At 42.0% G+C, this 13,587-nt stretch overlaps 1 protein-coding gene across 5 annotated transcripts in view; it reads left to right on the plus strand.

Moving 5' to 3' along the window:
- LOC111148567 (ribosomal protein S6 kinase A5) overlaps nucleotides 1-13,587 on the plus strand; it is a 183,409-nt gene that overhangs the window by 134,661 nt on the left and 35,161 nt on the right. For all 5 annotated transcript variants that reach the window (XM_022505233.1, XM_022505232.1, XM_022505237.1 and 2 more), the window contains one exon: nucleotides 2,179-2,282. In XM_022505233.1, coding sequence (XP_022360941.1) covers nucleotides 2,179-2,282 — 104 coding nt within the window. The remainder of the gene's footprint in view (nucleotides 1-2,178; nucleotides 2,283-13,587) is intronic.

The following is a 13,587-nucleotide window of genomic DNA, read 5'->3' on the forward strand; positions in this document are numbered from 1 at the left end:
TAGACTTTGTTGATTATCTCTTCAACAGAAATAAGCATTATAATAATCCTTGGAGAAAGAAAAAAATCCTGCATTCAAGATAGTCCAAGTTTGTTTTCCTAAGCCCTCTAAAAACCTCACTTCCCTTTGTATGTGCAAAGTGAAGATTGTAGAGGAAGCATCATGAGCAGTTTTGTTATAAAATCTAGGTCACCTATCTTTTCTTTCTGTATTAAAGGATATAGATTCTTTAGTGCCATCTTAATGGTTTTGCTATATTAATAATTTTCTCTAAATAAGGAATTTTGGCTATTTTTTGTTCCTCATCTTCCCCTCTCCCTCATCCCCTTTTAAATCCCACACATTCAACCCAGATATCTTCAGTGTGGCGAATCTTTGGTCTCCTTACTAATGACTAGTCATATACTTAAAGCCTGTTCTTCAAGTTGGTGTGGTATTGGTTTGAGGCCATATGATTAGGAATCTGATTATTGATCTGTGTCATCTCAACAGCTGGTTTGCAATCCAACAGCAAAACATTCTGAGGGTCCTGACTCTGGCGGCAGTAAGATGGCTTGTATGAATAAAATAATTGAATTGCTGCTTTCATTTGCTTCCTGGTATTCTTGGAAACTGTTTTCCCTAGCAGCTTTATAGGAATTTATGACTTAAAATTTGAAAATTACCTTCTAAGACCTAATGTAACTAATTTTTAGAGATGAAAACCTTATAGAACCTCCTAGAATTCCTGTATACCTGAGGTCTGGAATACAGCTAGTCAATAAATACTCTTTCCTGTTCATGGAACAGCTTGATGACTTTGAGTTAATTAAATGTGACAATATATGCAAAGTGCTTATCAGTGGCTTCTGGCTCTATACTCCTTTATGACTGCAGTCGCCTGATCATGTTTTATGTCATCATTATGTATTTTCTTTAAAATAGTTCTAGGTTCATAAATTTTGTATCATCTCTCTGAAAACTTTTCCCTGAAATTTGGAAGCAGGGTTAAAAATTTTAGCTTCCAGTTAATATCTTACTGGTATAAGCTTGTGCATTCAGCAGATATTAAAATCTTGGCTTGCCTAATTATAAAAAAAATAATTTCAGGATTCTTTAAATTATATATAATTTGCTATGTTCTTAGTTCAGGTAGCTGCATTTATAAATTGGTTTCCCATTTAGATCTAATTTTATCTTATATTATTTTAAGTCTTCATGTTTCCCACAATTGAAGACTCACATAAATGAAGATATATGTGATAGGTCCTTTAAGAAGAATTGATTTCGGTGGTTATGAAATATGATACCAGTAGATGGGATTTTTTTTTTCATTTTTGTTCTTTGAGTTCAAAGAATTTCATAATATTTAGGGGGGCTAAATAATTAATAAAAATGCTGGGGGCATGTGGGTAGCTCAGTTGGTTAAGCCTCTGCCTTCGGCTCAGGTCATGATCTCAGGGTTCTGGAATCGAGCCCCGCATTGGGCTCCCTGCTTAGCAGGGAGCCTGCCTCCCCCTCTCTCTCTAACTGCTGCTCTGCCTACTTGTGATCTCTCTCTCTCTCTCTCTGTCAAATAAATAAAATCTTTACCAAAAAAACCGAAAAACTTTCTTAAAAAAATGCTGAATGCTCCTTTTTTTCCCCCGTCATAAGTCTAAAGATTTTACTTAAAATTTTTAAAATTTGGGGCACCTGTGTGGCTCAGTTGGTTAAACGACTGCCTTCAGCTCAGGTCATGATTCCAGAGTCCCAGAATCTAGTCCCACATCAGACTACCTGCTCAGTGGGGAGTCGCCTTCTCCCTCTGACCCTGCCCTGTCTCATGCTCTCTTTCTCTCTCTCACTCTCAAATAAAAATAAAATCTTTAAAAAATAATAATTAAATTTTTTTTAATTTATACATTTTTAAAATTAATCAAAATAAAACCATTACTTAATGATTTAGGAAATAATGAAAATACCTTTAGCCCCTTGATTGACTTCACTGTGTTTAAATTGTGTTCTGAGACTACCTGGATATTTGTTCTCTAAATGTCCTTTTCTTGCATGTGCTTCATTTAATACTCCTTACATAGGAAGCTCTATACAAAATCTTTTTGTTAAAATATTTTACAAATATATAGTTTTATTCTGTTTATTTTTCTTTCTTATAAAATATATATTCATAGTCTATAAAATGACATTATTGTTTTATAGGCAGTTGACTGGTGGAGTTTAGGTGTTCTAATGTATGAATTACTAACTGGAGCATCTCCTTTCACTGTCGATGGGGAGAAGAATTCCCAAGCTGAGATATCTAGGTAAGACTTAACAAAATAAAATAAATGTATTGTTTTCTCAAAGAAGCTTATCAAATTGCTGAACTCAAGGCTGATAGAAAAGATAATTTTTTAAATGAGGGTAGACAAAATGATTTCCAAGTGGTAAACTTCCATTTATATTCATATAGAATGTAGATCTATAACATTTACATTTCTTCCTATTTTATGTGCCCACTTAGATCTTAAGTGTCATAAAGGATAGTGTCAAAATTTTTATGTGCTCCAAAGCACTTGATATATTATCTTAACCTAGTACATCATATATTGGGAAGTGTATTTGTTGGACACTTTTTTTCCCACTCTGTATCAAATGTTATTTCTTTGCAAATAAAGAAAAAGTAGTGATATTTTCCACTCATGGATATCTAGGCTCAATAGAAACAAGTACCATAAAATTACCCTCCTGTAGGTTACCCTAGTAGCATTGTTCTGTTCTTTTCTTCATAGCAGCTGCCACAATCACAGTGTGACATATGTGTTCATAGTTATTGGATTAATGTCTGTCTGTCCCACTAGATTGTAAGCTCTGAGAGCAAGGGGCATGTCTGGCTTTGATCTTCAGGACTGTCTGCTCCTGTGCCAGCACAGTGCTTACTGTGCAGAATTCAATAAATATTTTTGGAATGAAATGGATGAATGAACAAATAAACGCACAGTGATAAAACATTATACTAATTACTAGTTATGTTTTTGTCCTGTTTTTACTTGAATTTCGTAACTTTGAGAACAGATTTGACATTAAAAATTAAAATTGAGACTTCCACCAAGATGGAATAACAGGGACTGGATTTACTTTCCTGCCTGAAACAATTTTTTAAATGGGCAAAATATATGAAACAGCACTCTCGAAGACACTGAGCATCTAGCAGTGAAGGACAGTGAACACAGAGAGACGGAAAATAAACGAGGTGAGCCCTCTGATTGCCCAGCTTACCGCCTTGAGAGAGTATCCAGGCTGCAGCACAGGGAGGGGAGGCCCAGGCAGAGCTGAGGACATGGAACTGAGTCCAGGAGGACCGGCTAGCTAGAGTTCATAGACCAGAGTCAGAGAGATGGCCAGAGACTTGCAGAAGGTTCCCCTTGGGTAGTCAGTGAAGTATTGGTAAGCACTCGTGAGCGAGGGAGCTGTTCAGTCTAGTTCAGATGTTATTTCTCTAAACTGATCTGTAGATTGGTCACAGTCACGATGCCAGCAGGATGTTTTTGGGTTTTTGTTTCTTTGTTTGTTTCCATAGAAGTTGACAACGTAAAATTCATAGAGGTACGTAGAAGACGTAGAATAGCCAAATCACCTTTGACAAAGTAGACCAAAGTTGATTTCAGGGCTTATAAGCTACAGTAATTAAAACACTGTGTTGTTCATATCGAGATAGACAGTCATCAGTGAACTAGAATAAAGAGTCCAGAAACAGAACCACATAGATATAGACAACTGTGCTGTGTTTTGTTTTTTGTTTTGTTTTGTTTTTACAAAGGTGCAAAGTCAGTTTGGTGGAGAAAAGATAGTCTTTTCAACAAATGCTAGAACCATTGGCTATCATATGGGGAAAAAATGAACTTCAATAAATACTTTGCACTTTATAGAAAAATTAAAAATAGGTCATAGGCCTAAGTGTAAAATCTAAAACCACAACATTTCTGGAAGAAAACATAAAGGAAAATCTTTGTGACCTTGGATTAGACAAAGATTTCTTAGACAGGACACAAAAAGTGCAGTCTGTAAAAGAAACACTGATAAATTGGACTTCATCAGAATTCTATACATGTGCTGCTTGAAGGAAACCAAAAGAGTGGAAAGACAAGCCCCAGACTGGGAGAAAATGACAACTCCTGCATGTGATAGACGACTGGTGTCCAGAATACATAAGGAACTCTCAAAACTCAAGGGGAAAGAAACCCCTCTGTTCTGAAAAATGGGCAAAAGATCTTAACAGTTCCCCAGAGAAGATAGATGAGCGGCAAATAAGCACATGAAAAGATGACCAACATCATTAGTCTTAAGGGAAATGCAGACTAAAGCACGTGAGATGCCATTGTGTACTCACTGGAGTGGCTGCCAGAGAGCCTAATTGTCAAGGTTCTCCGGAGGACCAAAACCATTAGGGTCTCTCTCTCTCTCTAGCTATATATATATATGGAGATGTATTATAAGGAATCAGCTCACATGATTATGGAGGCTGAGAAGTCGCACGAGCTGCCGTCTGCAAGCTGGAGACCCCATCCTGAGAATAAGGGATCCTGTGGGTGTAAATCCCAGTCCAGTGGCAGAAGACCAGCATCCTGTGTTAGGCAGGCAGCAAGGGGCTGAATTCTCTCTTCCTCTGCCTTTTTTTTTTTTTTCCCCTACTCAGGTTCACGAGGGATTGGTTGCTGCCCACCCACACTGGGGAGAGGATTCTCCTTTACTGTGTCCAAGTCAGATGCTAATTTCATTGAGAATCACCCTCACAGACACACATAGCAGTGTTAAATTGGGGCAACCTGTAGTCCCGTCTGGTGACACTTCAAATTAACCATCACAAGTCCACCCCTGTCAATTCGGCAGCCATGCACATCTCCTTAAACTGAACTGAATCTCCAAATAAAGACAAAAACGCAGTCATAATTCCACCAAACGTGATACAGCTATCCTACATACAATGGAAAACCCACAAACTCTCTACATAAAATCCTTAAGTGATGTTTGCTCTTCTTGAACTCTTATAACTTAGATACTATGATAAAAATTAACAGTTCTTAAATGCTATGATATAAAAAGCCAGTGCATCTTATATTACATGAAAAACGAATGATAAGACAACAAAGACATATTGTAACATCTATATTAAAATTATTTATCCACATATATTCCACACAGATATATATTCATAACAAAATGAGGAAATAGAGCAATTTTTGTAATTGGTTATGGGATCATAGGTGGTATTTATAACTACTTTCTTCCACTACCCACTATGTATTCCCTTTGTCTTCAGCAAGTACCTTGTGGGTGACCCAGACAGTCATTCCTAAAGAATCTTGGCCTTTAGTACTTCTGCCTAGATTGGGTTGTTACAGTTTTCAGTTGACCTTAGTCACAGGGCACGGTAATACTAATAGATACCCTAAGAGATCTCCTGTATTTCAGACACTCTTCCTTACTTTCATTGTGGAGTAGTAGTCCAGTTTCCCCTTGGTAGTGAGGATCGATCCCCCCAGCTGCTTCAGAAATCCCTTTTTTGCTAATTGATTTAGAGGCACAAGGAGCCTAAAGTAGCTGGGCGGCTATCTTCATTTCTAGCTCAATGCAATCATTCATTGCATGTCTCTTGGTGGAAGCATTCCTTTTCCTAGAACTAAGACCTCTAGGCTAGCAGAGCAAAAAGTCAGCGGAATAGGAAGCAAACATTTTGCCAGTGAGTCACTTGGGAGTAATAGTGAGTGGTGCCATTCCCAGTTCCACCCCATGATTCCTGGGTCCATGAATCCTGGTATGGAAGAAACAGCACCATGTATTGGATGTGGATTCAGAGCATTTACAGCCTTCTGCAGAACCTTGCCAGAGCCCTGTGACATAGTGCCAACTAGCTGTTCCACTGCCCTATCACACCGGCTGCTTCAAGATGGCGGAGAGCTTGGTAAGACCAGTGAATTCCATGAGCATGGGCCCACTGTACACTTCTTTTGCTGTGAAGTGAGTTTCTTGATTAGAAGCCATGCTGTGTAGAATACCATGACTGTGCATAAAGCATTTTGTAAGTCCTCAGATGGTCATTTGCAGGGAAAGTAAATCCGTATCTGTGGTAAGCATCTATTCCAGGTAGGATGAAACATTGCTCCTTCTGTAATGGAAGCAGTCCCATGTAATCAGCCTGCCACCATATAACCGGCTGACCACCCTGGGGATTGGTGCCATATTGGGCACTCAGTGGTGGTCTCTGCTGCAGGCAGATTGGGCACTCAGCAAGAGCCGTAGCCAGGTCCGTCTTGGTGAGGGAAAATCCATGCTGCTGGGCCCGCACATAACCTCCTTCCTTACCACCATGGCCACTATGTTCGTGGCCTAGCATGATAGGGTTGACTGGAGAAAGAAACTGATTGATTATCTACAGAAGATCATCCTATTTACTTGATTTATTAACATCCTCCCTGCTGAGGTCACCCTTTGGTGACCATTCTCATGGGACACAAATATCTCTCCATTTTTTCTCCCCATTCAAAGAGACTTATCCATATACCTCTCTTACTCATATATCGTTGTCAACCAGACTTCCTTGTCACCAATATTCTGATCTTACTTCTTCCAAGTCCCTGACCATCCAGCAAAACCATTGGCCACTGCCCATGAGTCGGTATAAAATTGCACATCTGGCCATTTCTCCTTCCAAGCAAAGTGAACATCCAGGTCACTGCTCCAAGTCGTGCCTGCTGGGAAGATTTCCCTTCACCATGTCCTCAGGGATGTGCCAGAAGGGAGCTTTTAGTGCTGCAACTGTCCACTTGCCGGTGGTGCCTACGTATCACGCAGAACTCTCTGTAAATGAGGCCTGAGCCTTCTCTTCCTCTGTCAGCTATCATAGGAACCACCCGTGGCTTCATAGATGCAGGCTCGGAGAGAGAAGACGTTGGAGCAGGAGTGGGGAGAGTGGGCATCTGGGGCGCTGGTGCATGTAACTTGTGCCTTTAGGACCTGCTCAGGCCCCATTTCGTGTCTCCTACCTCCCATCTGATGAGGGAGTGCTGCTGATGGATCAGATGTCACCCAATGTATGACAGGCATCTCAGGTCTCATAGAAGTGTTCAGTCTCTGTTTAGGCCCAGTAGCAGACCAAGAGCTATTTCTCAAAAGGGGAGTAGTTATCTGCAGAAGATGACAGGGTTTTGCTCCAAGATCCTAAGGGGCCTGCTAGAGGTTCTCTGTCTCCCACTGACACCTCAGGCACTGTCGAATCTGCTGGAACATATGGCCCGAGGGCAGAGCAGCTTGACCAGCAACCTGAACCTGTTGCACAACTGTCTCTTGTTCTGGGCCCCACTCAATGGCAGCTGCTCAGGTTACTGGGAAAACAGACTGGAGTCCTACTCCCAAAAGAGGAATATGTTACCTCCAAAATCTAAAGAGACCCACTAGGCATTGTGCCTCTTTTTTAGTTGTAGGAGGGGCCAGATGCAACAACTTATCCTTCACCTTGGATATGCCCTATACCCCCTGACCCCTAGAAATCACTAATCTAGTCGGTCCCTAAATTTTGATTCAATTTATTTTCCACCCTCTGACATCCGTCTTCCCAATCAGTCTAGAGTAGTTGCTGCTACTTGCTCACTGGGTTCAACCAGCATAAGGTCATCAATATAACAGATCAGTGTGATACAGAAGAGAAAGGTGATCAGGAACCTTGAAAACTACATTGGGATGTAGGGCTGGAGAGTTGATGTACCCTTGAGGTAGGACAGTAAGGGCACATTGCTGGCCTTGCTAGCTGAATGCAAGTCCTTCTGGTGGGCCTTATAGTCAGTGGTGGAGAAAAAGGCATATGGCACATGAATAGCTGCATGGGGTGGGGGGTGGGGGGTTGTGAATTTGCTCAAGCAACAAAACCACATCTGGTAGAGCTCTGCTGTTGAAGTCCACCAGCTGGTTCAGTTGATGATAGTCGAGTGTCCTCTCCAAGATCCGTCTGTCTTCTGCATGGGCCAAATGGGTGAGGGGTGGGTGGGAGTCACCACTCCTACATCTTTCAAGTCTCTGATGGCACTAATCTCTGCAAATCCCCAGGAATGCCATATTACTTTTGGTTTTACGGTTTTCCTAGGTAGAGTCAGTTCTAATGGCTTCCATTTTGCATTTTCCACTATACTTGTCTTCCCTCCACAGGTCAGGGAACCAATGGGGAGATTGTGCCTGCTGCTGATTATGTCTCTTCCAATTACACATTCTGGAACTGGGGAAGTAACCACAGGATGGCGTCAGGGACCCACTGAAACTACCCTGAGATGGAGCTGAAACTCCCATTGGTCACCTGACCTCCATAAGCCCCGATTCTGGTGTGCCACAGTGATGTTTGGGGTCTCCTGGAATTAGTGTCAGTTCAAAGCCAGAGTGCAATGGTCCCCAGAAAGTCTGGTTAATTCCTCTTTGCCAATAAACAGCTCTTCTGATAAAAAGCTGTAGGCCCCTTCGGGGAAGGCTGGGAGAAAGATGCACAATATAAAGTTTCAGAGTCCTTCCTTAAGGCGCCCCACCTTCCCCTTCATTCAGGAGGTTCTGGGGTATATAACTGTTTCAAGTGTGAGAATTAACTGAGGGGCAGTTAGTTGACTGGGGGAGGGCAGAGGAGATGACAAAGGGACGCCAGGAACCTTTGGAGGATGGTTGGGTATGTTCCTTTCTTTGGTTGTGGCAACGATTTCACAGGCGTGTACATCTGTCAGAACTTACCAAAGCGTATGTTTGTGTGTGGGAAGTCTACTGTGCATCAGTTTTACCTTAATAAAACTGCTAAATTTTTCTGAATATACCTATTACAGGACAGATGAGTAAGGAAATAATTTCTCACTATTCCAGTTCATTTAATTCCAAAGGGATCAGTAATATTTGTTAAAATCATAGTTAAAGTCATTAATTTAAAATTTTTTCATATGACTCTGCTTATTTTAAATGGGTCTCTTGACAGTTTGAAAATGCCTCAGAATTATAGGAAACCTTGGTCATGGCCGTGAGCATTTGGGTCCCTTTGCAAGGTCCTCCCTGTCATGGTGACAGATGCGAAGGGCAGTCTTAACCTGACAGCATGAAATAGTGCCGCCTCTGGCTGACTCCCCTCTGTGAGTCCACGTCCACAAGCCATCTTCTTCTTATAGTTTTCTTTTCCTTCCTGGGACTACCTTCAGGGAGGTAGTATGTTGCTGATTATGAAGGCAGGAGTATTCTAAACCAAGCGATGGTCAAATTTAAATTGCTTTTATTGCCCTTAGACCAATCATTTGGCATTCTGGTTTGAGAAAGAAGAAGAGCCTGAATCAGTGTGTCTAAAATCTTAAAACTAGGACATATTTTTCAAGAACTTAAATAGGATCTTGCCCTTTAATGAATTAATTATCCATTTTGTCATGTTGTTAATAATTTTCTTTAAAGCTTATTGTTAACCTATGATTTCATGGTTTGGGGGTTTTGGTTGTTACTGAAATTTCTAGCAGTATAATAATTAAGTTATCCTACACTACCTTTTCCCTTCAAGGTAGTGATTCTGATTGTCTTCCCTGGTGTAAAGCCTTTCCTAGTCTGTTCTTTTAACAATATGCACCATTCGATATATATACAGTGGGCTATTACTCAGCCATAAAAGAGGATGAGATCTTTGTCATTTGCGACAACACGGGTGGACCTAGATGTATTTTGCTATGTGAAATAAATCAAACAGAGAAAGACAAATGCTATATGGTTTCACTTACATGTGGAATCTAAAAAGCTAAACAAGCAAACAAAAAACAAACAGACCCATAAATACAGAAAACAAACTGGTGGTTTGTGGGGGGGCGGGCATGTAGAATGGGCAAAACAAATGAAGGGAACTGAGAGATATAGACTTCCAGTGATCAGTGAATAAGTCATGGGGATAAAAGGTACAGCGCAGGGAATATGGTCAGTGGTGCCGTTATAGTGGGTGGTGACACAGGTCACCACACTTGGGGTGAGCAGAGCACAGCATACAGATTTGCTAATCCCTCCACTGCACACCCCAAACTAATGTAACATTGTGTCAGTTCTCCTGCAATTAAAAACAAAAAACCCGTAAATTTAAAAAGTGAAAAAGAAATGTACCATTCTGATAGATGTATCATTCTCTTGTCCCCTGTCTTAATTAGCCAACGGCTTTTTTCATCATTGAATTCTTCCTTCATGTTGGCGCTTGTCCCTGAACTCTGCATCCTTTCTCAAGCTTTTACCTGAGCTGCTTCAAAATAGCATCTAATCCAAGTTATCTACCTGCCTGGAACTGTTTGTGGGTAGCCTGAAACCAGAACAAGAATGTTTTTCTGGTATATCAAATCTAAAACCCAGTAAGAATTTAGAAAGAGAGGAAAATTTTCTCCCTGCTGTACGAATCCCTTCAGCGGGGTCCCGGTGGTCCTCTCCCTTCCGGGTGAGTGCCGTCCCTGAGCAGATGGCAGTCATGTGAGGTATTTTCAGGGAAGCCCCTTCCATTACTGAACAACTTCATTTGTATAAAATCTCGCCTCCCTTAACGTGAGCTGAAATCTGCTTCCTCTAACCTCTGCATGTCAATGCTGTCCCATCCTCTAAAGAACATACATGAGTTCTGTTTCTTCCAGATGTTGCTTTAGAGATTTGAAGATAGTTTTACCTACGACAAAGCTTTCATTAGCTTTTCTGAGCTTGGGTCTTACTTTTATCTCATGTACATAGCGTGCTTTTCTTACTTGTCTGTCTCCCACTAGCTTTGATTCCCTTTCTGTGAGGAACCCCTTCTTTTTAGGCTCTGGATTACTGCTGCGTATGAAGGTGTCATCCTTCACCAGCCTGGGGCTTTGTAACCCATGGTAGTTGAATCCTGTGTCCTCACCTGGGAATCAGGATATAGAGAGTCTGTGCGCCATTCTCCTGTCATCTCTGACAGCGTCGTTTCTTTGCCTTGCTTTCTCTGACTCTGAAATGTCGAGAATACTTACCATGAGATGTTCATCTGGCATTTCACAACCCATCAGTAAAATATGTTTTGTGAATGTGTCTCATTGTACTATGATAAGCATAATGTTATAGAAATTCAGGTCTCAGTCTTATCAAAATAGTAATAATATTTGTGGTACAATTTAGGTCAGGGGTTAGCAAAACTACAACCAGCCAGATCCATTCCGCTGCCTGTGTCTGTATGACCTATGAGCTCTGAATGGTTTTTACGGTCTTGAGTGTTGAAAAAGTCAAAAGATGGACACTATTTTATGACATGTGCATATTGTATGGAATTGGAGTTTCACTGCCCGTCAGTAAAATTTTAGTAGAACACAGCCGTGCTCCTTCATCAGAGTATGATGTCTGGCTGCTCTGGGGGCCACTCTAGCAGAGGTGAGTAATTGCCCCAAAGACTGCACAGCTTACAAAGCCTGAAGTATTTATTGTCTGGCCTTATATCGGTTATCCCTTATCTATTGCTAAGTAACCGCCTCAAAATTCAGTGGCTTAAAACAACATGCATTAACTCTCTCAGAGTTTCCGTGGATGAGGAAACTTAGCTACACCTTCTACTTCTGGGTCACTCACAGGCTGTAATCAGAATGCTGGCTGGACTGTAGTTCTCTCAAGGCTCACCTGGGAAAAGATCTGTTTCCCAGCACATGTGGTTGTTAGCAGATTCCACTCCTCTGGGCCATTGGACCGAGGGCCCCCATTCCTGGCTGGCTGTTGGCCAAAGAGCACCTGTCAGTTCCTCACTACGTGGGCCTCTCTGACTTGGCCGCTTGCTTCCTCAAAGCGTGCAGGCTGGAAGGGAATGGAAAGTTTCCGGGAGGCTGAACTCTTTTGTAACCTAATCGTGAAAGTGGCATCCTGTCACCTTTACGGACAATACTGTTTATAAGAAAGTCACTAGGTCAGGGCGCCTGGGTGGCTCCGTTGGTTAAGCATCCAACTCTTGGTTTCGGCTCAGGTCGTGGTCTCAAGGTTGCAAGATGGAGCCCGGCACTGGGTTCCACACTCAGCACAGAGTCTGCTTTGAGATTCTCTCTCTGCTCCTCCTGCTCGTGCTCTCTTCCTCTCTCTAAAATAATAAATAAATAAACCTTGAAAAAAAAGTCACTAGGTTCTGTGCACACCTGAAGGGAAGAAAGGGGATTACTGTGAATATAAGGAGACCATCCTTAGAAAATGTTTGCTGACCTCTGGGTTAGGTAACTGTCCTCCCAAGGAGTATCTCTTTTTAGGTAATTACTATAGTACACTGATTTTGTGTGTCGTACTATAGTTTTCTAAAGCAAAATTAAAATAGTGATTCTGTTGGATTTATTCTAACCATGTTGATTAGTCAGTAACACCTTGAATGAACTTATTTCTATTTTTTAAAATTCTCTGCTTATAGATGTCTTGCTTTTAGAGTTATGCATAGAATAACTAGAACAAGCATCATTATTTCTTACCCTGTTCTAAGAGATCATTTTTTCAAACCCTTGGCTTTCATATCTTTCTTTCATTTTCATGATAAAATCCTTAATCAGCATATTTTATAAAGACTTCTTGATTCCCAATGTGCCACTCATTTTTTTCTTTTCCTCCTCATTTTAGGTATTTGTGTACCCGTTAGTGGTATCTGTGTTTCTGGATGTTTTTTTCACTCGTTACCCCCAAATCCACGAATGTTCCTCACCACAGATTTCATCCACACATTCTTCCACGTGACCCACCTGCAGCCACTGCAGGGTCGAGTCCCGTGGTGGGAGGGGTGTGGCAAGGAGAGGAGCAGGGTGGAAATGACCCTGCCCTCCATACTCACGTTCCTCCGCTTTCTATCTTACTTCCTTTCAGCATCCTTTAGCTCTGTTTACTCCTGCTTCCTCTGCATCACAGGTGGGGATGGAGCTGAGTCGTACTGTATTGTGGCCTCCGAAGACTGTTCAGAGCCCCGAATAAGACACAGGAATAATCCTTCCAGCCACGGGGAGGGCCCGTCGGCGGCACTAGAATGGCTAGCATTTGGGGTGCTCCTTGTCAGTCTGTCAGTGCTCCTCGAGCCCCGGCCTTCTGTTGTTCCTGTGAGGCCCTGTGTAGGCACTTCACTGCCTCCCTCCCCCAACCCGATCACCCCCTTGGCCAGTTCCCCCACGGGTCCCATCAACCTGAAGTCGAAAGCGTCAGCCTCATTCGTACTGGGAGAGGCTGTGGAGGTGGCCTTCTGCATTCATGACTCGGTCATTAGTTCCATCTGGAGTAATCTCACTGTTCTTTTTTTTTTTTTTTTTTTTTTTAAGATTTTATTTATTTATTTGACAGAGATCACAAGTAGGCAGAGACATGGACAGAGAGAGAGAGAGAGGAAGCAGGCTCCCTGCCGAGCAGAGAGCCCGATGTGGGGCTCGATTCCAGGACCCTGGGATCATGACCTGAGCCGAAGGCAGAGGCTTTAACCCACTGAGCCACCCAGGCGCCCAATCTCACTGTTCTTTACAAGCCTGTGCTTCCCCAGGAGAGCCTCTTCCTTTTGGAGGATAATGTTGGCTCTAGCTCTTTGCTCTGACTCGGGCTCTTCTCCCTTCAGCAGCATCTTTGAAATTCTTTGCATCTCACTCCACTCTT

Source organism: Enhydra lutris, unplaced genomic scaffold (assembly GCF_002288905.1).
Source record: "Enhydra lutris kenyoni isolate GAN:26980312 unplaced genomic scaffold, ASM228890v2 scaffoldscaffold20, whole genome shotgun sequence".
NCBI lineage: Eukaryota > Metazoa > Chordata > Mammalia > Carnivora > Mustelidae > Enhydra > Enhydra lutris.